The sequence below is a fragment of the Sardina pilchardus genome, chromosome 10 (genome assembly GCF_963854185.1).
Source record: "Sardina pilchardus chromosome 10, fSarPil1.1, whole genome shotgun sequence".
Lineage (NCBI taxonomy): Eukaryota > Metazoa > Chordata > Actinopteri > Clupeiformes > Clupeidae > Sardina > Sardina pilchardus.
Genome location: NC_085003.1, coordinates 19,104,227 through 19,130,816, shown reverse-complemented (window position 1 = coordinate 19,130,816; position 26,590 = coordinate 19,104,227). Strand labels below are relative to the sequence as shown.

Genomic DNA, 26,590 nt, shown 5'->3' with positions numbered 1-26,590 from the left:
TGGTTCCTTTAGTTCCTGGCCCTAATGTACATGCTGTCAGAACACAAGTGGTTCCTTTAGTTCCTGGCCCTATGCTGTCAGAACACAAGCGGTTCCTTTAGTTCCTGGCCCTAATGTACGTGCTGTCAGAACACAAGCGGTTCCTTTAGTTCCTGGCCCTAATGTACGTGCTGTCAGAACACAAGCGGTTCCTTTAGTTCCTGGCCCTAATGTACGTGCTGTCAGAACACAAGCGGTTCCTTTAGTTCCTGGCCCTAATGTACGTGCTGTCAGAACACAAGCGGTTCCTTTAGTTCCTGGCCCTAATGTACATGCTGTCAGAACACAAGTGGTTCCTTTAGTTCCTGGCCCTAATGTACATGCTGTCAGAACACAAGTGGTTCCTTTAGTTCCTGGCCCTAATGTACATGCTGTCAGAACACAAGTGGTTCCTTTAGTTCCTGGCCCTAATGTACATGCTGTCAGAACACAAGTGGTTCCTTAAGGCTCATCCATCTCTGCCGCGCCCCCTCTGGCACTAGACTCAGCGGGCCATCTCCCCCTCTCCCCTGCGCTGCGCTGGGATAAAGACGCCATTTCATGGCCCCAGCCGTGGCGCAACTGGCTGGGGCACCTGCACCGCACGCCGGCGACCCGGGTTCGATTCCCGCCCCGTGGTCCTTTCCGGATCCCACCCCAGCTCTCTCTCCCACTCGCTTCCTATCATTCTCTCTACTGTCCTGTCCAATTAAAGGCATAAACAGCCCAAAAAATAACCTTTAAAAAAAAAAAAAAAAAGACGCCATTTCATTTCATCCAAACAGGATATCACTTTGACATGGCGACCCATTACGCCATTTAGACTCATGACAGAACCAGAGAGTGGGGGGTCACTCGCACACAAAACTCCAGCTCACTCTCGCTAATGTGCACAAGGCATCAGGCCCCACACACACACACACACACACACACACACACATCTCCCTCACCTCCTACCTCTTCCTCTTCTTGTTCTTTTTCTTCTTCAGTTTCTTCTCCTCTCTGAAACTACAGTGTGTATCTCTCCGGCCCTGCAGGGCTCTTGTGCGGATGTGTGTAAGCACTGGGGCCACTTCAAACCAGAACTTTGAGTCAAGTGCAGGCTATTTTCAGACCTCTTCCCCCCCTCTCTCTCTCCTCTCTCTCCTCTCTTTCTCTCTCCCCTCTCTCCCCTCTCTCTCTTCACACACACACACACACGCTATCTCCAGTGCTGCTGAACAGAGCGACTGCTCCTGTCTGCGTTAGCCACTAGCGTAGCTTCTCCATCAGGCAAGTGTCACAGGAAGGAGGCGTGTCTACAGGGATGAGGAGTGAGCTGCAACAGCTCATGAACAACACACCATGTTACATGGTGAGGGAGAGGGAGGGTGAGGTAAAATGAAATAGAGAGACAGGAAGGATATCTATCTCTTAGAGAAGAAAGGCAGATTAAAGAGGGGGTAGAGATAAATGGTGAAAGTATGATGTCTGACTTGTGAAGCTAAAATAAGAAACTGCACTGCAACAGTGAGGTGTGCAGCAGGACGAGCGGAGCTGACCGGGGCAGGCCAGGGGCTGTTTACGCAACAGCAGCGCTGGGGATCACCCAGCTGATGCAAAGACGGGGAAAGGAGTGACGAAGTCTAAATTATTCAGCCAGGACCGCCCACAGGATGTCCCCTGCACCACACAACTGGGCAACACACAGCAGGACAGGAGAGGAGAGAGAGAACGCACACATGAACCAGGGGAGGAGAGAGAGAGAGAACACACAGATGAACCAGGGGAGGAGAGAGAGAGAACACACAGCAGGACAGGAGAGGAGAGAGAGAACACACACATGAACCAGGGGAGGAGAGAGAGAGAGAGAGAGAGAATGCACAGATAAAACAAGGGAGGAGAGAAAGAGAACGCACAGAAGAACCAGGGGAGAAGAGAGAGAGAGAGAGAGAGAATGCACAGAAAAAACTAGGGAGGAGAGAGAGACAGAACGCACAGATGAAACAGAGGAGAGAGAGAGAGAGAGAGAGAGAGAATGCACAGATTAGGGATGCAACGGTTTTCAATAATTTATTGAACCGTTCGGTTTGGCCTGTTCGGTTCAATAGACTCACCTAAACCGCAATATTTCGGTATACGCGACATTAAACTTTTTATTTAATACAAGGTTATTGCGCGCGCGTAGCCTGGGAGCGATAGAGAGGAGTGCTTAGGACCCGGGGGATGCGTTTTCTCTGACTGTTCAGCTTGCCTCTCGTCAACCTTGCAACAACCAATCAGAATTTTACTGAATTTCCCAAGAGCCAATAAGCGCCCTGAAATGCAAATGAAGGAGTCATGTGAGAAGAAACAAACTTTACCGGCGGCTGCATGATCATTTGAAGTAGCCCACCAACAAGGCAAAAAGACCGTCAGTAAACAAAGCAGTGTGCATTGCAAGCACTGCTTCACAACGATCACCTAATAAAGGTAACACATCCAACATGTCGGCCCACTTGCGCCTTCATCACCCGGCTGTAACCTTAAGTGGAGCAGCACGGAGAGTTAGTTTGCCACCGAAAACCCAACCATCCATTGCTGCAGCCTTTCGACAACAATATTCCTATAATTCCCAAAGACATAACGAATACGACGGCGTATTAGGGCCACGTATATATACTTTGTAAAGACGCAAATTTGCCACTTTAGAAGGTCGAAAATTTGCCACATTATAAAGTCTGTGTGTAACAGTGTAACCGGTGGTTTCTGCCCTGCGTTGATTGCTCGCTAGAGTAGCCTAAGAAAGCGTGACGCCGACACAGCTGATTGTATTCTCTTTTTGATAGTTTACTGGAAAACATTGTAGGGATGGGAGGTTATAGGAGATGGGGAGGCTGACATGTCATTCCAAACTCGGGTCATTTATTTTCCTGACGTTGTACATGCTAGGCTACGGGCAGCGGGAGGTGTCCACTCGAAAAACAATAAACTCACTGCTAAATCAGTCAATCGCTCGTCCACTCGTCAATCACACAACTCTCTCGCACACACACGCACACACACACACACACACACACACACACGACAGGAGACACAGGGGAAACAGACACTTTGTGAAGTGGCAAATTTGCCACTTTCTTCTCGGAATATTGCCCCCCCTGACAACAGGTTGCAATAATGTTCATTTCATTGTTCTAATATTTTTAATGCTGCACTGCACTTTTGTCTATGTTTACATTTTTTACGTTCATAAAAGAGGACAGGGCAGGCACTCCCAAATCAAATATCCATTTGAAACTACACATAATACTACCTCACCAATTATTTTGAGAAGATTTTCAGAATTGTTCACTACTTTTTTTAGGGTGTATAACAGTTAAGTATTTTCTTTAAATGTGTGAAGAACAGTGAGTTTATTAAATAAATAACTACACATTACTTTATGCTGCACTGCACTATGGATAACATTGCCTGTTTATGACAGAAGGCAATGATGGTGTTCTTTTCTTTTAATATTTTTTTGTGATTCTGCTTCATCTGTGTCAGGCTATGCATTTAATATTTTCTCTGCAAGTGTAAGTAGAAGCACATTGTTGATTTGAAATAGAAAAGGCAAATATAGCCTCCTGTATGCTAGAGCCAAGATAATATTGATATATTGAAACCGAACCGTTACCGTGGCCCAAAAACCGTGATACAAACCGAACCGTGGCAAAACTGTACCGTTGCATCCCTAGCACAGATGAAACAGAGGCGAGAGCGAAAGAGAGAAAACCAACAGGGCAGCAACAAAGACAATATGCATTGAGTGACATGGAGGCCCAAGAAAGAGAGATGTAATAATGAGAGGGGGATAGAGGGGGGTGAGAGGAGGGCAGAAGTATCAGACCAAGAGCAGATGGTCATTCTATGACCTCTACATCTGCATCCTCTAGAAAAGCTCCATGTCACCCACACAACCATCATCATCACCTCCGCCCCATGTGGAGGGTCTGAAATCAAATCACGTTGGACGTTATGATCGGAATTGTGCATCACGGCAGGTCAAGTTTCACATGCGGTCATTGTGGTCATTTTTTTCCCAGATGAAGTCATGCGAGAGACGAGAGAAGTCACATGAGAGAGGAGTGATTCATTTGCTACGGATTCACACTTGTGCTCAGAGATGGGTGTCAGATAGAAGTCACATCTAAGATGTAGTCATGTTTAGCACGAGTCCCAGCTGATGCTGCAAAGCGCTGACGCGAGCTTGTTATCCACGTCTTCCCGTTCCAGAGTTTATCGTGGAGAAACACAGATGTGAGAAGAAGAGTGTTTTACTGTTCAATTGGGGATGTGTATCGCTCTCTATAGACAGTCCAACTCCTCTAGTGTCTTGATGGAAGAGAAAACACACACAAGAATGTATCAAAACTCAGACTGCAGCCAAACTATGTGCAGGCCTCCCATGACTGCCTGAACAGCGGAGATGTTGAACAGCAGAGGTTTTCCTATCTCTTGGCACCATAGACGTTTATATACGCTCGGCACCATAGACGTCTATATACGCTCGACACCATAGACGATTATAAGCTCGGCATGCACAGATCAGAGGTCTCATCTAAGCCAAAGGCGCCATCACCACAGGAAATGACATCAGCAAAACAAAGCTGAGGGAGGGTGCTGGTTTGTTGTGGCAGCCTGAGCGGCACGGACCCAGAAAAGGGTTCCCCTCTAATAAGAATCGTCTGGCTAAGACAGAACTCGTAATAAACAACCCAAATCCAGACAAATCAGCTCTGTATGGTCCTCTGTTCAAGTCTCACACGACTCCAGACGTGAAGCTGCTTTACTGGAGTGGGACTGTGTGGGCGTGCGTGCATAAGCAAGGGCAGGCTAACAGCCAGCGTATACTAGTGGGACCCACACTTGGAGCGCAGAACCCTGATATGCAGCATGTAACACACTTGGAGCGCAGAACCCTGATATGCAGCATGTAACACACTTGGAGTGCAGAACCCTGATATGCAGCGTGTACTAGTGAGACACACACTTGGAGCGCAGAACCCTGATATGCAGCATGTAACACACTTGGAGTGCAGAACCCTGATATGCAGAGTGTACTAGTGGGACACACACTTGGAGTGCAGAACCCTGATATGCAGCGTGTACTAGTGGGACACACACTTGGAGCGCAGAACCCTGATATGCAGCATGTAACACACTTGGAGTGCAGAACCCTGATATGCAGCGTGTACTAGTGGGACACACACTTGGAGTGCAGAACCCTGATATGCAGCGTGTACTAGTGGGACACACACTTGGAGCGCAGAACCCTGATATGCAGCGTGTACTAGTGGGACACACACTTGGAGCGCAGAACCCTGATATCTGTGTCATGCCTTTCATTACTGTGCCACTCTGCCTCTGTGTCTTTCCTTTCTTCTCACCTCCCACCTCACGTCTCCCGTAGTGATCATCAGGGTCAGCTGGGTGGCTGTTGGGATTCGTCTGTTGGCTTTTAGCTAGTTAGCTAGCTAGCTAGCTAGCTTGTTAGTTCGGCCCCAGAACTGCTTACTGCTGCTTCAGCCTGCACGGACATCCCATCTCTGGTATGCAGTGAAACCCCTCAGGGTGCTGAGACTTCACAGCCAACCTCAAGGCCTTCGTCGTCAATGTAAAGAGACCACCACACCACATATCCCAAACTCGTACCAACATGTACGGACATCACACTCACACACACACACCAGTAGGAGCACTGACATACAGTCCAAACCCCAGTCACTTCCACCAGTAAGTCACTTAGCTGGCCATGTACCTCATTACAAAACAGCACGGTTATTCTGCTGAACAGAGCGGTCACCACATAGCTTCATGTAGTGTGTGTGTGTGTGTGTGTACGTGTGTGTGTGTGTGTGTGTGTGTGTGTGTGTGTGTGTGTGTAGGACAGGGCCACGCCTTGGCCTCAAGTGATAATCAATCAAGCTTAAAACAGACAATAGAGAAAAGATTTTCCCCTGGCACTTGACTGACCACTGCTACAAAAAAAAGTCAATCCCCCCATTCCTCTCTCTCTCTTTACATCCTTCTCCATCTCCCCCTCCATTGCTCTCTCTTTCTCTCTTTCTGTCTCCCTCTCCCTCTCTCTCTCTGCCATTTGCTCCCCCTCTGAGAGAGCTGGCTGTGTCTGCAGGCTATTGATTAAAGACATCACTTGAGGTCACTTGAGGTCACCAGGTCAAGGTGGGAGGGGGATGGGGGTGTCAGTGGTAGTAAATTAATCCCTGTTCACTGCCGCAGGGGTCTCACACACACACACACACACACACACACACACACACACAGACATGAGCTCTTATACAGATACACAGTCGGATTACATAATAATAAAAACAACCTGGTATGATATGTGTTCATGAGTCATATTCAAACTCACAGGATTGACTCATACACAAATTTACCACATACACACATACAAACAAACACATTGAAACGCATCTGGGAACACTGAAATATACACTTTAAAAAGAAATCTGTTATCTATATTCTCTGTCTTTATTTCTGTTCATTGTTGAACATATGTTTTATGTTGAAGAGGGACTCCGCTAAAACTCTCAGCCCTTTGTACACCATTTCAAATCCCTAGAGAGACGCAGAGAATAAATACATAATTCCATCTTTTTGCCTTTTCTTCCTCTTTATTATGCAGATACTGTAATGCATGGTAGATTCATCTTGTGCGATGCATCAAGTCCAACAGAATCACTGAATTGTGATATCATCGTTATCATGGATAAAGTATCTTGACAGTATTGATTTGAGAGTTACTCTGCAATTCCAACCCCTAATCCAAACACCAAGTCATCTCTTCATAAAATATCAAGACAGCATGAGACACTGGATTATAGTGTGGAGTGTGTGTGTGTGTGTGTGTGTGTGTGTGTGTGTGTGTGTGTGTGTGTGTGTGTGTGTGTGTGTGTGTGTGTAATAGCAGATTAGAAGCACAGTTCAGAATTGATCACCTTCCCAAATCCCCACTGAAACAGCACTTGGAAATGTCAGCCAGTGAAACAGACAAATTATTTTTCTCTGCAGAAATACAAAGAAAGAAAAAAAAACTCCACTAAATTCCCCTCCCCAAGGGTATGAAGAACACCAGAGACAGAGAATGAGAGAGAGAGAGAGAGAGACAGAGAGAGAAAAGAGAGAGAGAAGAGACAGAGAGAGAGAGTGAGAGAGAGAGAAAAGAGAGAGCGAGAGAGAGAGAGAGACAGAGAGAGAAAAGAGAGAGAAAAGAGACAGAGAGAGAGAGTGAGAGAGAGAGAAAAGAGAGAGCGAGAGAGAGAGAGAGAGACAGAGAGAGAAAAGAGAGAGAGAAGAGACAGAGAGAGAGAGTGAGAGAGAGAGAAAAGAGAGAGCGAGAGACAGAGAGAGACACACACACACACACACACACACTCTCGATCGCTCTCGTCCATCAGGTGGCCCTGGTAGCAGTGCTGGCACGGAGCGCTCTGACAGAGAGACTAGAAGCGGAGGGAAATGATTACGCCGCACAATGGCGCTCATTCAGCGTCTCCCGGGCCGCCCATTATGGCGGGGCTTTGTCTGTTGACTCGGGGAAATATGAGCGCGCGTTTGATGGGGGCAGACGTGGCCTGACTCGCCTCGCCGGGCCGTCCAGAAAGGCAGCACTGTGGCCGGCGCGGGCCAAACATCTGATTGTTTGGAATTGCATTCATTTGAAAGGGACAGACACAGAAGCGGAGCTGGGCAGAGTGCCAACAGTGGCCATCCGGCTCACAGAGAATGACAGCAGGAAGAGAGAGAGAGAGCTGAGAGAGAGAGAGAAAAAAGGCAAACAGAGAAAGAAGGAAAGAAAGAAAAAAGACAAAGAAAGAAAGAAAGAAAGAAATACGACAAAGAGAGAAAGAGAGAAAGAAAGAAAGAAAGAAAGACTAACCCAAATGCTCAAATAAGCAGACAAACACACAGATCCTGTGGCATTAGTGCTGCTATTGTATTAGTCAGGTGATCTTCTGACCACCTGACGCTGACCTGCCCTCTCAAGACGACTCAAACGTGGTGCCGCGTCCCCCAGCGCCTGGCCTGAGTACACGTGTGCTACGCCTGCTGCACTCAAAGACAAACATAACACAGTACCAACTCTCCACTGACAGATTACAGCCAATTATGGCAGCAGTTCCGTTGGACTGGTTCTACGTTACGGATGTGTATATGCCACACCATTGCATAACACTGTGGCAACACGTGTCTGTTTTGTAGGCAGAGGGAGCAGGTGTTTGCGTTTGGGGAGGGGGCCTTCCAACTGTTGCATCATGGGATGCATTATAAACATAATAGGGGGAGGTGATGAGTATGTGGTATCCATGGTGACAGGCACAACAGCCCCCACCTGCTCATCGCTCCCGGGGAGTCGTTGCCGTCGTCTGGAGGCGCACAGAGCTGAGATCTTAACAGGCCACGCCTCGCTCTGTTGTTCTTTCTCTTGTGTTTGAGTGGAACTGTGCGATGTTTACTTCCCAACTAAACTCTTTTGCTGTGGTGCACTTACAGCAGTGCTCCCCACAGTAGCAACACTCCATAAACACAGTCTATTAGGATTACTTCACAGGGTCTCGGAAGTGAGGCCCCTCGGCGACACAGGAAGCCAAACGAAGGAGGCATCTTCCTGTACACGACTGAAGACAGTGCAGCTGAGGGGGCCAGACTGAACAGGTTAGGACAAGGGCACGCAGACAACTGCTGCTTCTGTGAGCTTAATTACACTTCTGTACGGCTGCCAGTGCCTCCTCTTGTTTCTGTATTAGCATCTAAAAAACATTTAGCTAAGGGCTAAACATTCCTGACAAATGGCCGAGCCAATCTTCCCCTAATGATGGCCTTCCAGTGAGCTGCGTGCTAGGCATTGCTCACAATGAGCTTGTGTGTGTGTGGGGGGGGGGGGGGGGGGGCAAGCCTACAAAGGAGACACAAATTCCAAGATGGAGGATCTGAGGATTAGCACAAGAGGCCCATCAGCCTAAAACAATATTTCAGAGGCGCACACTAGGTGTCACGTTTCACCATGGCGTCCTCATAGCGGTGAGAATATCCGAGTGTGCCGAGCGGAACGTGAGACTGTCCACACCGACTCCGGGCCGGTCCTCCTGAACATCCGGCTCCCTGAAGCGTTGATCAATCAGGATCCTGAGCGAGCGATAAATAATTGATTGGAAGCATTTCTACAGCAATCCAACGCTCCAGTTGAACAAAAAAAAAAAAAGGGCCCGCAGCGGAACCACATGTTAATGTGTCTGCATGACTCATCACTGTGCCCCGTACTCACACACAGCCGCTCAGGCTGCAGTGAACTATGGTGCGGATGTGGACCGGCTCTGGGCCGGAGGTGGCCCGCGGGCATTCCCCTATCAGGGCCGCATCGCCCCGTCTCAGCAGAGCTGCGGGGGCGATACCCTTCCAAAGATACGATCGCACTGACTCAGGAGAGGCACACTGTGGCGGGACCCGCGCTCAGCAGTTTTCAGCAGATCCGAATCAGACCAGAGACGAGACGAGACGAGACGAGAGACGAGAGATGAGATGAGAGGACATAAAACAAAACGCAGGAACATTGGCCTGTAGCTGTCTGACTGCACAGAACCAGAGAGATTTGTGAGATGCGCTCTCAACTTTGTGTTGACACTTGGTTCAGAACTATGGCCATCAATAAGTCAGGTTGTGGAGCAGACAGTGCAGTTCAATGCTGTGCTGTATTGGAGGTTAAGGTGGGACAAGAGCACCGGGCACGGGGTGTGTGTGTGTGTGTGTGTGTGTGTGTGTGTGTCGGGGGGGCGACAGGACTCAGTGGCTGTGGAGGACTTACGACTCATTGAGCCTTGGACAAACAGCAGACAGAGGATGTCCAGACAGATGTCACAAGGTTCAGGCAAATAAAGGAAAGGATGGAGTAAGCAAGTGTATGTGTGTGTGTGTGTGTGTGTGTGTGTGTGTGTGTGCTGTTGACAGTTTGTCTTTTCAGGATGTTTGCAGTCACCTTCCACACACCAAACACAAAGACAGGGAAAGATGCCTGTGTGTGACACGGGAGCTGACCGCAGGTGATGGAGACGGGGTGTAGCTAGTCCCAAGTGAGTGTCCTGGCGTGTGAGCTGGTGGATGGATACGGGGTGTAGCTAGTCCCACTGGTGGATGGATACGGGGTGTAGCTAGTCTGCTGGTGGATGTAGACGGGGTGTAGCTAGTGCGTCTCCTCACGTGTGAGCTGGGCTGCTGGGCTCCGGTGCCCCGGTGCCCCTCCACCCCCTACAGACCCAACATGTCCAGCTCAGCTCAGCGCCACTCGTCTGCTGCTGCCGCCGCCATGCCACCCACACAGCCTGCCAACAGGCCTCGCCAGCAGCCTGCCCTTCTGCCATCTGTTACTCTCTTTGGGCCACTCTCTCTCTCTCTCTCTCTCTCTCTCTCCCTCTCTCTCTTTCTGTCTTTTTTTCTCTTTCTGTCTCTCTGTCTTTTACTGTCTTTCTGTCTCTCTCTCTCTCTCTGTCTTCTTCTCTACCTCTGTCTCTCTCTCTCTCTCTGTACCCCCCCCACCCATGTTCCGTGTACAACACCTCCCTTGTCTCGACTCCTTTGACTACGTGTCTTTCTATTCCCCCACTCTTTTCTTGACTTCCTGTCTCGTTCCTCTCTCTACCTCCACATCTCCCTCTCTTTCTGTTCCCTTCCTTCCTTTGACCTTCAAAGCACTTTGAATAACACAAACAACAGTGTGTGTGAGTGTGTGTGTGCGTGTGAGTGTGTGTGTGTGTGTGTGAGTGTGTGTACTTTGTATAACACTAACAGCAGCAGCCCACATGGTTAGGTGCACCTCCTCCTACAGATACACCACGCTAGTGCGCTAGCATGCAGTCACCAGTCAGATTCATCTTGATGTTGTTGTTGTTGTTATTTTGGTTGTTGTTGTTGCTTTGCGGTGATATGGTATGGTTACCGTTTTGGTGTGATCTGGCTCAGCACTGTTTTAGGGTGCGATTGGCCCAATGCCGGTGAGTTGGGGTTTGAGTGTGAAAGTGAAACAGAACGCACCTCCCCACCCCAACGGCATGCTGGCCTCACCCCGCGGTGAGCGGCTAGTCACAGCCACAGGCTTACAAGCCGCCCCAGGGCCGGTCCATCCCCCTGCAGGCCTCTGCTCCAACAATGCGTCTGAATTACAGGGCCATTGTGTGGCCTTTGTGCTGGGGGGGCCGGGGAGTTGGGTCAGGGGCCTGTGGGGTGGGTGCTGCCTTTTATTGGGGCCACTGTGAAAAACACTGTGGGTGGGAAAAGGCACATGAGTGGGGGGCAGCGGCTAGTGTGGGAGCGCAGAGAGAGAGAAAGAGAGAAAGAGGTGTTAGCAGAGTTTATTAAACAGGAGAGAGCAGGAGTGACCACAGATGGTCCTGTCAATAACCACACACACACACACACACACACACACACACACACACACACACACACACACACACACACACACACACACACACACACACACACACACACACACACACACACACACACACACACACACACACACACACACACACACACACACACACACACACACACACACACACACACACACACACACACACACACACACACACACACACACCTCCTCTCCGTGGCACCAGTAGGGAGGACACTCGGCAGGGGTCACTAAAACAGATGGTAGGTGTGTGTGCATGTGTGTGAGAAAGAGAGAAAGACAGACTATAATGCAGTCTATTAGGACACACAACAGGAAGAGGAAAACCGTGGTGGTTCTGTGAAGCAAATACACCCAATCTACACACACAAAAAACACTTAAAAAAAAAAAAAAAAAAAAACATATGATGACTATGACTACATCTATCATGAACAAATAATGTGTGTTTGTCTGAAATGTGTGTTCTGTCCCTGAATGGTACACTGAAGTGAGTGTTCTGTCCCAGAATAGGAAACGGTCTCCTCAGTTCTCTAGTTCAAATGGCAAAATGACATCTCCCACTGAACTATCACCAGACCTCACCACTAACGGGGTCTCACACACCACACACACACAGCGAGAGGCCTGACTCTGACACCCCACTGACCTCCAATCCAAATGAACACACCCTAAACACACCGACTCCTGTCACATCGCCCATCCATGCACCGTTGCCATTAGCAACAGTATCAACGTTATTGGAACCTCTGACCCGACCCAATTAGCGTGCTCATTGGGTGATTAAACACTTGCCATTGGGCGATTAAAAAAACACTCTGCCCGTTTCTTCCAGTAGTGAGTGACAAAAGTATGCCTGGTCTTTTACAGTAATCTGCCCAAGAAAGAGCTGGACAATTCTTTACAGTGATCTGCCCTAGAGCTGGACAATTCTTTTAGAAGGCTTAGATGGTGCAAATGCTTGGATTTAGATGTCAGATTCAAATAGGAGAAAAATCACTCTTTGAGTGTTTATGTTGTTTATTTATTCAATCTTTAAGTGAAGATGTGCATTGCTCAATCATTTCTTCAATTGCATTAAGATGGAAGTATTTTAGCAACTCTGACTCTGGTAAGAGGGTCTTCTGTTCTCTAAACAAGTAGAGAGTGTCCTTGACGCACACACCTTGCTTGAGTACATCAGTAGCTGAGACACACACACACACACACACACACACACCTGCCGAGACCAATACAAAAGGCCCATGATGAAAAAGGATGCACCCCTGACACCCAGTTCAGGTTTTCGCCGCAGGCCAGAGAGAGGAGACACAAATTCCTTCTTTTCATGTGTCTCTCATTTCACTGGGAGGGGGGGAAGAGGGGGGAGAGAGAGGGGGTAGAGGGGGGAGAGGGGCGGCCATGCAGGCGGAATACTGACTACCAGCATCCAAGAACTGACATGGCCGGGCGAGTGGTGATCAGGTGCTAAATGGAGTTATACAGTTCTGTGCCCCCTCTGCATGATCCCTGTGTGTGTGTGTGTGTGTGTGTGTGTGTGTGTGTGTGTGTGTGTGTGTGTGTGTGTGTGTGTGTGTGTGTGTGTGTGTGTGTGTGTTGATTTCAGTATCCGTGAAGAGGATGGAAGCTGATTTGAGAGTGATTTTAAGGAGTTCAAAGGTCAGTCTACAACCTAGAAAACTCTGAACATGACTCATGAGTCATGACTATAGAGAAGTGCGGTAAACCATAGACAGTAAAAGATAGGGTAAAACATTACGCTTGGACATTTGACTCCACAGTGGTATAACGGTCATCCAGCCCACATCTGACCCCTGGTCACATGACGCTTGATGTGATGGATATCGATTCCTCCATCACTGCCTGTTCACATGGCGAACCAGCCACTGCTTCTGCTGCTGAATACTACTGTGTGGGGTTTTCTGGCCAACAGTCAGGCATAACACACTCAGACACTCTGCACACCAAAGAGGTCTGGCAGATGGCAGGGAACACGAACACACACACACACACACACACACACACACACGTCTGATAATGGAACACACAGCGAGATGCGTGCTCCTCTATGGATGGGAGTCGGGGTCAGGGGTCAGCATTTATGATGCTCTGGGGCAGGAGGCCTGTCAGCAGCCTCTCCAGGGGGGGCACAGGGCCACGACACCCCACCCCATTCTGACACAGGAGGTTGGAGAGAGAGTGTGTGTGTGTGTGTGTGTGTGTGTGTGTCTGTCACACACACACACACACACACACACACACACACACACCAAAGGAACTGACCAAGTAAAAACAAGCAGAGCTACAGTATCATACCTCCTTTGGCTGGCCAGAGGGCGGCAAAATAAAACAACAACAACAACAACAGCCGCCCTGCCCTGCCCTGCCCTGGCACCTGGCACAGATAGAAGAAAAGGAAGAGTGGCAGCAGGAGAGAGAGAGAGAGAAAGAGAGAGAGATGGAGAGGTAGAGCGAGTGCACAGTCACGTTAGCATGATGGCGTGCACGACACGTTCCAGAGGAATCGCTCTCTCTCGCTCACCGCACACGCTGCCAAGGCAACGCAGCTTCCAGCGCTCACTTCCTGCTCACGGAGAGAAGCATGCTGCTCACTCAGCCTCGGAGCTCACAGACCAGGACAATCCACTGAAGGTCAGAAAGACAGAGAGAGAGAGAGAGAGAGAGAGAGAGAGAGAGAGAGAGAGAGAGAGAGAGAGAGGAGGATGAAGAGACAGAGAGGAGGAGCTGGTAGGAATGAAAAGGAGAGCAAAAACTTTGTGTTGGGTCACCAGCACAGTTTCACAAAGTCAGAAAATTGGGCCATTTGGAAGTTTGGTGGCAGAGTTTCTCAGTGAGAGTTGTTCCATACCATGGGAATAGCAAAGCAGCCCACAGAGCCAGGACAGGCAGAGATAAGCTACCTTATAGCTGCATAAATATAAATTCATTAAGACATCTGCGCGCGCCCGCGCACACACACTCAGACACACCCACAGAGACACCCACAGACACACACACACTTTCAATTTGTGAGTGGTTTGATCCAGTAAAAGTGTTAAGAGCTTAAGCTAGCTCTGAATGCTTGCATCAGCTCCAGTGGAGGGGCTGCTGCTGATTTCTGTCAGATAAAGGAAGAGAAGAGATGGGGAGGGAGGGAGGAGAGGAGATGAAGGAAGAAGACGTAAGGAGGAGGAGAGAGACGGGGAGGGAGGAGAGGAGAGGAGGAAGACGTAAGGAGGAGGAGAGAGACGGGGAGGGAAGAGAGGAGGAAGAAGACGTAAGAAGAAGAGAGAGGGGGCTTAAAGGAGATATCCGAGCAGTCAGACTGCTACAGCACTACGCTGTGGGGGCATATCTGTGAGCCCTCATGCACACACCCACAGAGTGTAGCGCTGTAGCTGCCTGGCTGCATTAGCTGCTGGTTGTAGCAACTCAAGCTAGCTAACACTGGAGAGAGAGAGAGAGAGATGCTGCTTCCTCCGCCTGTCTGTGTGGAGGAATCCCAGAGATGGTGTGTGTGTGTGTGTGTGTGTGTGTGTATGTGTGTTTGAGTGATGGAGCAGCACCAGGGTTTGCTGAGGAGGCCGAAGCAGATGTGTGTGTGTGTGTGTGTGGGGGGGGGGGTCCAAACACACGTCCAAGAGCACGGCATCACGGAGCCCCGGGGCAGCACTCACACGCCATCTCTGCCGGCCGAATCCTCTCCGTCGCAGGCTCTGCCTCTCACTGTGCCTCACTGTCAGCCAACGTGTAGCCAACGTTAGACACTGGCGAGGTGCCAAAGGACATGCCATGCCCCTCCATACAAACAAGCGCACTCATAACAACGCTCTCTCATGAGTGGGAGACCCTGTTTGAAGACACCGGCTGGCGGCCCACACACACACACACACACACACACACACACACACACACACTATTTATGGCCATCACCTACACGTATACATACATGACCCTGCAACATGTAAGCTCATTAAACAGGTTTCCAGCCTCTTGCCGGAGTATTGAGGCTAGGAGGCTGGTGACCACGAGGTCATCACTACCTGACATCCAGATTACGCGACCTTTAATCCCATTGCCTCACACACCACCACTTAGCCGCGCTAATCCCAGGTGTCTTCACAGCACCTCCCGCCAGCTCGCCTCATTCAGAACCATCTGCCAGGGGAACGCAGACGGACCGGGCCGGCCTCTTACCGCTCGCTCGGCTTCCTTCTTCTCCTCCTCCAACACTGTACACAGCAGCAGCACTGAGACCAACCAGGGGAGTTGGGAACATGAGTCATGTCAGCGCAAAGTCTCTGTGTGGCTCTGCTTTCAAACCTCGGATGAATTGATGCAGCATGTGTAGACTCTATAGCTTGAGTAAGCTCTGAAAAAGCCTAAGTGACAAGCCGTGGGTACTTCAGTGGGGGACAGATTAACTTACAAACAAACTATGGGCTTTATTATTCCCTGGCTCTCAGGAATCTTCTATCTATTCACACTTGAAAGAGGACAGCAAGACAAGGAGTAGGTCACTGGGAGTCTGGTGAAGATGATGATGCAGGATGGTATTCAATCCATTTCCTCCTTGGCGTTTAGTTACTAGTGTGTGGTGGCTGTGGTAGCTATCACAGCTCATAGGGAACAGTCTGAAACATCTCCGCATGCTGACAAGCAGAAGAGAATAAATGTTCCACTCGAGGGCCGAGCCCTGACCGCCACACGCCAGACATACTCGCTCACATATACAGCCCTGTATTTAACTGCAAATAAAGAATGCTCACCTGCTCAAATCATACATTGGTCCAGAATAGACTGTTCTGCTAAGCAAGGCATGACTCAAACTTAGTGAGGGTCAAGTTATACATATACCGGAACAGGCACAGCACTTGCCAGAATTTGCTGTGGTGACCACGACTGTTGATCTCAACAACAGTGTCATCGTATTGTTATTACTGCCATGCCTTTTCCTCTCCATGAACTCGGACAAGAAGTTTCCACCCGCCTCTACAATGACTGTGTGACCGTGCATCATAGTACTATTAAAGGCCTTAGTCATCGCTAGGGAGGGGGTCTGCACATTCCTGTCAGATGGAGGCCTCAGTCCAGGCATACACAAACTCAACTCTGCCTCTCTCAGCACACACAAGGCAGGATTTCACATTGCCACAATCCATTGAATCCATCCGTTCCTGGACACCGAAATCAACCCCCACTGGTTATCAGAGCAGCAATGGCTGATCTTCTGTGCTGACTTCAGGAATGAAAAGGTTAAAATAAGAAAGCGAAGGGGGAGGGAGAGGTAGCGAGCGAGAGAAACTGCAGAAGTCTTCCCAATGTATAGAGGAATGAAAGGATCAGTGGGGAAGTTAGGAAAACGTTTGAGCGTTTACAGTGTATTGCCATCAGCAGAAACTTTGCAACAACATTTCATTCCTTCTTGTCGACTATAACCACATACCCGCTCTGATTCAGACAGACAACAGTTCAAAAGGCAGGGGAACTGTAAGCCCGCTTGTCGTTCTTGACTGGATTAAGGCTTTAAATAAGGCACAGGGTCTCTGCGGGCAGCCAGTGACTGGAAGCCTTTTACTTTTCAAACATATTTCGATAGGAGTGCATTAGGGCTTTGGACTAATAGGTCCACCACAATGGTTATTCAAACTCGGGCAGTTAGGCTGGGCCTGTCAATTCACGAAAAATCAACTCTAAAAACATATTGGTTTCTGCCATACACTGCTGAAAATAGAGACTGCGTCTCTGAGGATGTTTGAAATGCTCCCAGAGGACACGACAGCACAGTCCTATAACTAGAAAAATAGCTACCAGATGGACGCTAGTATGATTTGACAAATGTTGCATAAATATTAGGCAGAGAATGGCCTGACATGTGTATCTTCGCGATTCTTAAACGTAGTGAAATGTCTTTAACGTTAGGGAAAAATCATTAGGTTTCTGGATTCTTTAGGTTTCAAATGCTATAAATTGTATCTTACCTTTGACTTGACTCTCGTATTCCGCGATTATTTCTTTATCTTTCTTGAACTTCGGAGTATTAGACATTTTAAAGTTCTAGTGACTGCCAAAGGAGCAGCTATCTGGAGTTCAAAACTTGCCAACAATTCGTCCTGCTGTCCGCCTAGAACAAGCGTTGCATCCCACCCGTTGGAAAGTGGCTACATGAAGAAAAAAATAAGTTCGTGTTTGTCTCAATATCTTGAGACTAAAATCAACAACCTCGATTGCTACTGAAGTCCATTGTTTTCAAGCCACGTTGGATGAAGCCGTCTGCACTCTCCGAGCCCCCAGAAATCTGTTATCAATGAAATCACGGAGAGGAACAGCCGCCTGCAAGCAACAGCAGCAAACTGAACGAGCCAGCCAATGAATTTCCAAATGGCACAGCGCACTGTAGCCTACACTCGATCGCAAATCAGCCAACTAGTCCTTTTAGAAGTCAGAAGAGTTCTTCGTGGAAGGAAAAATTACGCATAGGCGCAACATTCATTGTGTACTATGTCGTACCACTGTAGCGATTAACGACTGTGGCGAGGCTAACATTTCCTCCCGTGCTGAAAACCGCTGCCCCGTCCCACACTTCCCGTCTTTCGCCGTTGTTGCTCAGTCGGTCTGCAGCGCAGCTGTCGGATTGTCCCTGGAAATGGGAGGGATTGGACAGGCACTCGGCGGAAACATGGAATGGATTGACAACTTCTCTCACCAGTCGTTCTGAATGGGGTTTTGAATGAAATTCTCAAGGGGGTCTCCTAGAAATACTTCCCCTCTTGCTGTAAGCCCATCCAAGGCACTTTCAAATGCGGTAGACAGGTAATTTTATTTTTGTCCTGAGTATCTAACCGTTAATCCTGGACAAAAAGTTAAAAGTTGACAAAAGCTGAGATATGGCCCTCTTTTTGGTTCCAGATAGGCTACTAACGACTAACTGTCGACTTTGAAGACTCAGATTGGATTAAGAAAACGTATTATTTAAGTAGGCTAGAATGTATGTGGTAGTCTTTTTCATTCAATAGCCTATCTACGTCAGTCTTAATACCCTTGGCCTTCAGGTGAGCATTAAGCCTATATGGTGTTGTCGTGTTGTGCAGAGCCATATAGTGTACCGAGTGATACATTGTAAACATTTCACATGACTGCACTATGACCAGATTCCTGCTATGCAAAGTAGGCCTACAGAGAACTTCGGCCGCGTTACAACCACAATGGAAAAAGTGCATTAGTGACACCTAGTGGTCATGTTTGAACAGTCACACCGCTAAACCGCATTGCTTGGATTTTTAATCTATTTCAGTGTGGATGAATTTCGTGGCTCAGTCAAAATGACTCAAACTACCACACTACCCGCAGATTTACTTGCACTTTCTGTATTTTCAAAAAATGTCCGTGGTATCAGAATTCAAACCAAGTCCCACGCATGCACCTTGTTGCTCAAGGTCTTTTTCAACAGAGAATTAAATACATTTTATGCATATGGCTCACACGTTTGTCCAAAGCCATTTACACCAACACACAATAAATCAATATTAAAATTATAGTTCATAGTTAAGTCAAATGGCCTACATTTAACAACAAAAGCTACCAATATTGTTGATAGACTAAATAAAATGAACAAAATAATAACAATAATCATAAACATACAAACCACTACTCTATAAGGAACATTAAGTAACATAGAGACAAAGTAAACAGATAAGTCTTTAAAGGCTTTTTGCAGATCCCAAAACTATCTCTAGAAAGAAGAGCATTGGGAAGGATAAATCATTCCACCAACGAGTGTGGAATCACAGAGGGAAAGAGTCTCGGCTGTGACCTCTTATAGGCACCAAGTCAATGGTTAGACTTCTTTCTTTCTAATTAACAAATCAAAAGAGAAACAAATGAGTTATCAAGTATTAAAAATAATAATTTAATGTGCTTCTTATCCTCTCTCTCTCTCTCTTTCTGCTACAGCTACACAACAATTCCAAACACAATATTTGTTTTAAAACTTGGCACATGAAGGCACATACATAAATAAAAACACTGATATGAATTTATGTCTGACTGACACATTTCAAAACGAATCGATGAATCATGCTTTACTCTGTTGATGACTGGCTCAGCATGTTAAAAACGATAGCACTATTTCTCAAAAGATTAAAATTAATTTAATGTAGTGTTAACCACTCCCTATCACACACATACATACAGTAATCACTACAGCTTTTTATTTAGAAGAAAAACACTACTCTTGTAACGGATATAAACACCAATACAACTAGTTTAAACTGAGAACAAAACCACAATTAGAAAATAAAACATGTACAGTGTTTTTACCCCTGTTCAGTAACACACTAAGCACAAAATAAAAAGTACCGTTTGACTATTTGCCAATACTGAGTATACTGAAAAGTGGTTATTATTCCTTGCTTGTGCTGTCAGTGTTTATCTGTAGTGTTGATGGGACTGTTGATGTACAATGTAACATGTAACAGAGGTTGGTGCAATATGCATAACCTGAAAAGGGTCAAATAAACAAATCATGCAAGCCATATGGAGTAATCCTTCTGTTAGAATAAAATGCTACTTATATGGGATATTTGTTCTGTTTCTGTTTAAGTCAGATAGGTCTGTTAGCTGTTTGGCATTATTTGGCATGGTAAGATCACATCACCAGAATGTATATGATTTTCCCAAACAGGTACAGCATTCCATTTAGTGTGCAATACACACACCCATACAGCCTCTATGGATTGGATTGACATGTCTGAATCTTTGGGAATAGACCATCTGTTTCAGTGATGTCTGTCAGAAGACAACGTCAGCTATTGGAGTTTACAAAAACAGTGTGTTTTGCAGCAGCTGTATTATTTAGGACTCATTAGGAATAGGCTTACTACACTACTGCTAAAGGAATGAACGACGTGTACTTAATATTTTAGTGCCTGGCATGCAATGGAATCAAATAGACAAAATGATTCCCACTACCCTCCCTCCCTCCCTCCCTCTCTCCCGAGCTGATCGATCAGTCACCAGTCCTTCCCCACAGCGCCCCCTAGCTGCTCAGCTGACTTTGAAGAAGGCCTCCTCCAGCACCTCGGTGAAGCGCTCCTTCATCTGCTGCCTGAAGCCGCTGTACCACTCCAGCAGCCTCCGGCGCCGCTCCTCGCGCTGGGCCTGGCTCATGGCGCGCTCCGCCTGCAGGATGGCCGGCAGCTCCCTCCAGTCCTTGACGAAGATGAAGGGCGCGCCGGCGTCCTTGAGCAGCCGCAGCGGAGAGCCGCGCCCCTCCGTGCACCGGCCTCTGGTCTGGACGTCCTGCACCACGGGCAGCGAGCCGGACGCGCAGGCCTCGTAGATGCGGTAGCACTCGGCGTTCACGCCCACCGGGCACAGCGTCAGCTCACTCTGGGCCAGCGCCGACTGGTACTGACGGAGGGACTCCGTCGTCTCCTGGGGCAACCACCTAACATGACACAGAAGCAAAGGGCACACAGGGTAGATATGAGAGCTGGAGAGGTGAGGACTCAGAGACTTTGCAAAGCGATATTTTACAAGTAAAGAAAAATGACAGAAAGTGATATTTTACTAGTAAAGAAAAAATGACAGAAATTGATATCATGAGGAGATACAAAGATGGAACAGTTTGTTCAGATGTTGTTTTAAAGGGATGATTATTATTAATGTGCAGAGATGTACTTGGCAGTAGACCTAGATAGACAGACTAGTTACTAGTGCAGATCAGATTAATGCTTAATGGAGTTTGTGGAATATGACTGTTTCATTGCAACTTGTTATCAAAGCAATGAATTAAATGGAAATTAAAAAATGTAAGACCCAACTTTGGCTACAACCTAGCTGTATGTCAATGCTATGCAAAACACAACCCAAGACCTCTGTGTGTATAACTAAATGCCCAAATGTAACCCCTGTAAATTCTTTATCAATCGGAGGCATACTTCTCCCGGGCATTGGTGATGCAGTCCTTCTCCAGGTTCTCCTGTTTCAGGATGCTCATGAGGGCCTCTCGTGAGGAGTTCTTGTAGACCGTACCCAGGAAGTTGCAGAGGTAAGGCCTGGTGGTGCTCACCAGCTGTGCACTAGGCATGATGACTGGGAAGTGTCTGTACCTACAACACAGAGCACAGTCAGAGGCTACAATCATTGATACTATCATAATGGTGATCTATTTAGCTCATAACATGACAAGGGTGTGTGCCATTTTGAATAATATTATTCCATCCATAGTGACTGACAAGAGTTTTCAGTATCAAAAATGAATGTAAGTTAGTAATTATAACACACATCGTTCTAGGCATGAGGACATAGTGTATGTGCAAAAGTGAGCAAGACAGCACTCTGTAGGACTCAATGATCAACATTCAGAAAATGTGCAAGCAAAGTAGCTGAGGCTAATGGACATGGCTACTCAGGCCTTGTGCTGAATCCCCTCATGTGATGTCCAAATGTCTGAAACATATATCTATATATGTAGACAGCATGGACACAGAGAAGCAAAGGGCTCTTACGTAGCCACTCCTAGGGGCCACTGAAAGACGTCCTTGTCGTTGACCCACGGGCTGTCGTACACCAGGAACAGCACGTCGATGAAGCCGCCATGGCGCCGGAGGTACGGGCTGATCCAGTCGTTGGTGCACTGCTCGCTGCCCAGCAGCACCACGGCTACGTGGGCCAGAGTGTGGGCCTGCACCAGGGCCTGGGCGTGCTGCAGCCACTGGGTGGAGTAGGAGATCTTCTGCTGCTCGCGCCCGTTCAGCACCAGCACCACGCTGTCCGTGTCAACAGGAATGTGGCCCTGCACCACCGCCGGGCCCGTATAAAAGCTGGGACACACAACACATTATTTTAGCACTCACATGTTTTAATGACACAGTTGTGCAAGCTCAGCTGACTATGCTATCAATAAAAGACATACCACTTTAGCTGTGTTCAAAGCCTCTAGTGAGTTGTGCTGCCATGTCTTATTCTGTTAAGCAGGCATCAATAAAATAAATACCACTTTAGCAGTGCTAAAAACCTCTGGTGATTTGTGCTGCCGTGTCTTGTTATGTTAAGCAGGCAATGATAACGCTTTGGAAAGCACATCTGGGTGGAAAAACAAAAGGGTGACCGGTGTGCAAGCAACGATCGGTTTACAAATACCTGAAATACCTGATACGATCTGTTTACAAATACCTGAAATTGATTTTGCCCGCCTGGATCTCCCCCTCCCGCCACTGGCCTGTTTTGTCCGAGGGATTCAGAGGACCCTCTAAAACATGCTCCCACAGATAGAGGCCTGCGGCAGAAGACACATGTTCATCTTCAGAGGTGCAGTGGGATAAACAATGGGCTCAAGCATGTCTAAGCATCTGAATACCAACTCATATCTAACCACCGTCATACCATCTGAATACCAACTCATATCTAACCACAGTCATACTATCTGAATACCAACTCATATGTAACCACCTTCATACCATCTGAATACCAACTCATATGTAACCACCGTCATACCATGCAGCCTATTCAACATGATGATGATGCACAAGGCTACTTCTTGAACACTGTTGCTGGCCAGTGTGCCAGAGCATTGTTTTTTGAGCACGTTCCCATTGACATTGCAACTAATGTTTGTATGTAAAATAACTTTAATCGTCAGTAGCCAGGCAGACTGTGATCTTCCCATCAGAATGCATGGAACCAATCAGAATGTGCTTTGGGCTGAACAGTACAATGCTTTGCTTCGTTTCATTCATGTGTTGGGGGTAAAAAGGGAAATTACCTATGGCTGCTTTGCCCCAGATCTGGACTTTGTATCTCTTGGGTCTGCTTTTAATGATTAAGTCTAAATGCTCCTTGAAAGTTTCTCGTTTACGCTGGATGTTGCTTTCTTCCGCCAAATCGTCTTCATCCCAAGGGTTCCACTCCTTTTCCAATGTGGATGGATTCTGTGCATGCTTTGGATCAATTTTAGCATCGCCTATACGCAAATAAAAAATATATACAAATTTGTATTTGGAATTTCATAATGTATCTTAACATCTCTCAATCAATCAGTGGGTATTCATATTAGGTGGTAGCCTATATGCTACTTATTATGAAAGATAATGTAGTGAACCATATTACACGAAACAATGCGTCCTCCTGACAGACTAGATTAACTTCTCCGTAACAATAATCCATGAGCTTATCAAATTAATTGCAGAAATAGTAGTAGATCTATTTAGCTCATTAACCGAAATTGATAAGCAAGCTAGCATTGGTTGACTGTGTTTGAATGATGTGAAACCTACCACCAGCAGACCCCTTTTTCACCACTCTGTGGACGCGAGACATAACCCGCTTACTGAAGAATACATTATATGCCGCATACAATGAGAATGCAACATATGCAGCTACAACAAGAACAACGATTTTTCGACGAAGAACTCTCATCATCTTTTCATGTTACCATCCTGCATACTAATTGCGTGCAGCGAATCTTGTGTTTACAATTCTGTCCAAAATCCTACTGACATAGGACCCATCAGGACCACTGACGTCATATTTTTTGACTGCGGCGAGTCAATTTGCCTGCAAGATATTCTACAAATTGTCGTTTTAGGATGACAAATTAAGAAAATATCGAATATATATCTGGAATATGTATGTGTAAATGTAAAGATTGTTAAGGCTATGTTTGTTTTGAATGCACTCAAGGTTAAGGAAGATTTGATTTCTCAAGCAGGCACTCCTTGGTTATCTATATGTAGCTCCTCACGAAGTAGATTCTGTGACAGAGTAGTACGTAAGCTCTTTACAAAGGTCGGTGTGACCGAACCGGTGCAATTTTATCGCTTGGGCAAAATGATGTCCCTAGCCTCTCGTTCTGGGGCCCTGGCCCCACACGTTCAGGCGACCAATGTTGGAGTGAAAGCTTTAACAGCAGGAACTTTTAACAAAACTGAAAATGCGAAGAAAACCCTTGACTCCAAGACGAGGCCTTCCTACGCCAACGGTATGGTTCAGTTATGGTTAGATGCTAACGTTACTCCACCTTGGCTAACTGCTAGCAACTTGAGTTAGGTAACAGTCAGTCAACGCAGTATATATTTGTGCTTTTCGTCTAGTTCGTATGCTGAGAAGTTTCTGTCAGCATAAAGTGACATGTTATAACACGTTAATGTTACTTTAAGTCCTGTTATTAGAAACCTCAGGCTTATATGACCGACCTTGTCAAAGTGTGATAACAAACGTCTTGGCAAGGATACGTAATGTTACGTCTGAAGTGTTGTTGTTACATGTCTATAGCCTTTTCCCCATAACCTTTTCAAGCGAGTTATCTTTTCGATTTAAAAGGGCTTATGTGTTTGACGTGTACTGGACACACTGTTTCGTGTTTCTGTAACAATGTAATAAACTGACAAGAGCAGTTTAGTGAATTGGAAAGTAATTGCATGTTGTCTTTGAACAGGTTTGAGACATTAATAGACCCATAACAGCAAATGGTTTCAAATGATCTGTTCATTAAGGGCAAAGGATTATGATTTTACCAAGGTTATAATGAATGCTGTATTCAGCTGCATTGTTCACACATGGCTAGGCCTACTGTACATACTGTAGGTAACAGGTCTTCATAACATTCAAGCTACATTTAGCCGTGGTATATAACCCATGTCATGTGACTGATATGTAAACTGTCTGGAGGAGAATTGGGAGAAAGGTTTTGGATATGCCTTTGGATTCCGTTCTCATAGTTGCATAGAAGATGTGTAGTGGAATGTTTGTCTAATACACTGCATGAGAACTGTGTTAGGCCTAGATTTTGTTCTGCAGAGCCTGTATCTTGAAGATTATTTTCTTTACATGTTGCTGTTGTGATGACAAAGGAACTGAACATTTGCTTTGCTTTGCAGATTGATTTGTGTAGATTAGTTTGTCTTTATCAAATCTCTATGGCTTTTGCAGGTTGTGCTGGAGTCCGATATGCCCACACAGACATCAAGATCCCGGACTTTTCCGACTACCGGCGTCCAGATGTGATGGACCCTAACAAGTCCTCGCAGGAGAGCAGCGAAGCCAGGCGGACCTTCTCCTACATGCTGACCGGCGCCACCTCCATCGTGGGCGTCTACGCTGCCAAGACGGTGGTGACGCAGTTTGTTTCCTCCATGAGTGCTTCGGCCGACGTGCTGGCCTTGTCCAAGATCGAGGTGAAGCTGGGCGACATCCCCGAGGGCAAGAACATGACCTTCAAGTGGCGTGGGAAGCCCCTGTTCGTGCGCCACCGCACCGACAAGGAGATCGACATCGAGAACGGCGTGGACCTGGGTGAGCTCCGCGACCCCCAGCACGACAAAGACCGCGTCCAGAACCCTAAATGGGTCATCGTGCTCGGAGTCTGCACCCACCTGGGCTGCGTGCCGATCGCCAACGCCGGGGAGTTCGGTGGCTACTACTGCCCTTGCCACGGCTCCCACTACGACGCCTCTGGCCGCATTCGCAAGGGACCGGCCCCCCTCAACCTGGAGGTCCCTTACTATGAGTTCCCCGACGAGGAGACGGTAATTGTGGGCTAGACTAGTTAGGGCTCAAGACAGACTGATACTCCCTCGATGTGTGTGTTCTGAGTTACATGTGTCCAGCCAAATCTAAAGTATAATAAATATTCTTTTAAAACACATACTGTTAATGCATCCTGTCCTACTTTCAGACTTGCATTCCATATTTGTTAAAAGCATTTATGTTTCAGGCCAGTGTCATTGACAATGTATTTGACCACTGCACTTATTAGGACTGAGGGTTTCCCCTTGGTACCAGTAGTGAGGGTGGGCTAGCATGCGAATAGTCTGAAAAGTTGTGGGTTCAAATCTGGCTTCCACCTTTGTGTCCTTGAGCAAGGCTCTCAAGCAGGAGCCGCTGCAAGGACAATGGCCTTGTGATATAATTCACACACATAATAAAAGCGTCTGCTAGAATGAATAAATGCAGATAACACCCGGGTGCACACCAAAACAGCCACACAGAGACGCTTGTGAGAGGAGGTGAGACTGCTCCAGACCAAATAAATTCTGGAGCAGCTTTTTTGTAGTCCTCGACTCCTGTAGTAGCAGTAGGTGAACCTCCTAATAGAAGAGCTGTACAGCTGTATTCCATTCTAACAAAACAATCAATGC

The 26,590-nt window shown here is 47.2% G+C and overlaps 3 protein-coding genes across 3 annotated transcripts in view; 1 reads left to right on the top strand and 2 right to left on the bottom strand.

Moving 5' to 3' along the window:
• The window catches only part of srgap1a (SLIT-ROBO Rho GTPase activating protein 1a), a 119,276-nt gene extending 101,225 nt beyond the window's left edge, over positions 1–18,051 (bottom strand). Inside the window, exon 1 of the mRNA XM_062547707.1 lies at positions 17,432–18,051. Within this exon, the coding sequence (XP_062403691.1) occupies positions 17,432–17,498 (67 nt within the window). The 5' untranslated portion in view covers positions 17,499–18,051. The remainder of the gene's footprint in view (positions 1–17,431) is intronic.
• A 2,390-nt stretch (positions 18,052–20,441) lies between these two features.
• On the bottom strand, positions 20,442–23,928 carry rxylt1 (ribitol xylosyltransferase 1). The gene is made up of 6 exons (XM_062548158.1): positions 23,729–23,928; positions 23,218–23,415; positions 22,629–22,731; positions 21,962–22,276; positions 21,392–21,562; positions 20,442–20,898 (listed from the first exon to the last, which is right to left on the bottom strand). Exons 1-6 carry the CDS (start codon positions 23,871–23,873, stop codon positions 20,496–20,498), a joined length of 1,335 nt encoding a protein of 444 aa, XP_062404142.1. The 5' UTR covers positions 23,874–23,928; the 3' UTR covers positions 20,442–20,495.
• Positions 23,929–24,210: 282 nt separating this feature from the next.
• On the top strand, positions 24,211–26,097 carry LOC134094287 (cytochrome b-c1 complex subunit Rieske, mitochondrial-like). Its single transcript, XM_062547764.1, has 2 exons — positions 24,211–24,432; positions 25,383–26,097. The coding sequence occupies exons 1-2, from the start codon at positions 24,282–24,284 to the stop codon at positions 25,991–25,993; spliced, it is 762 nt and encodes a 253-aa protein (XP_062403748.1). The 5' UTR covers positions 24,211–24,281; the 3' UTR covers positions 25,994–26,097.
• Positions 26,098–26,590: the final 493 nt, after the last annotated feature.

Excerpts from the sequence above, each read along its gene's own strand:
- rxylt1 (XM_062548158.1), bottom strand. The coding sequence starts at position 23,873 with ATGATGAGAGTTCTTCGTCGAAAAATCGTTGTTCTTGTTGTAGCTGCA. Across the intron at positions 22,732-23,217 it reads CTGGGGCAAAGCAGCCATAG|GCCTCTATCTGTGGGAGCAT; the intron begins GTAATTTCCCTT and ends CTTCTGCCGCAG. Across the intron at positions 21,563-21,961 it reads TGGCCCCTAGGAGTGGCTAC|GTACAGACACTTCCCAGTCA; the intron begins GTAAGAGCCCTT and ends TCTGTGTTGTAG.
- LOC134094287 (XM_062547764.1), top strand. The coding sequence starts at position 24,282 with ATGATGTCCCTAGCCTCTCGTTCTGGGGCCCTGGCCCCACACGTTCAG. Across the intron at positions 24,433-25,382 it reads GAGGCCTTCCTACGCCAACG|GTTGTGCTGGAGTCCGATAT; the intron begins GTATGGTTCAGT and ends TGGCTTTTGCAG.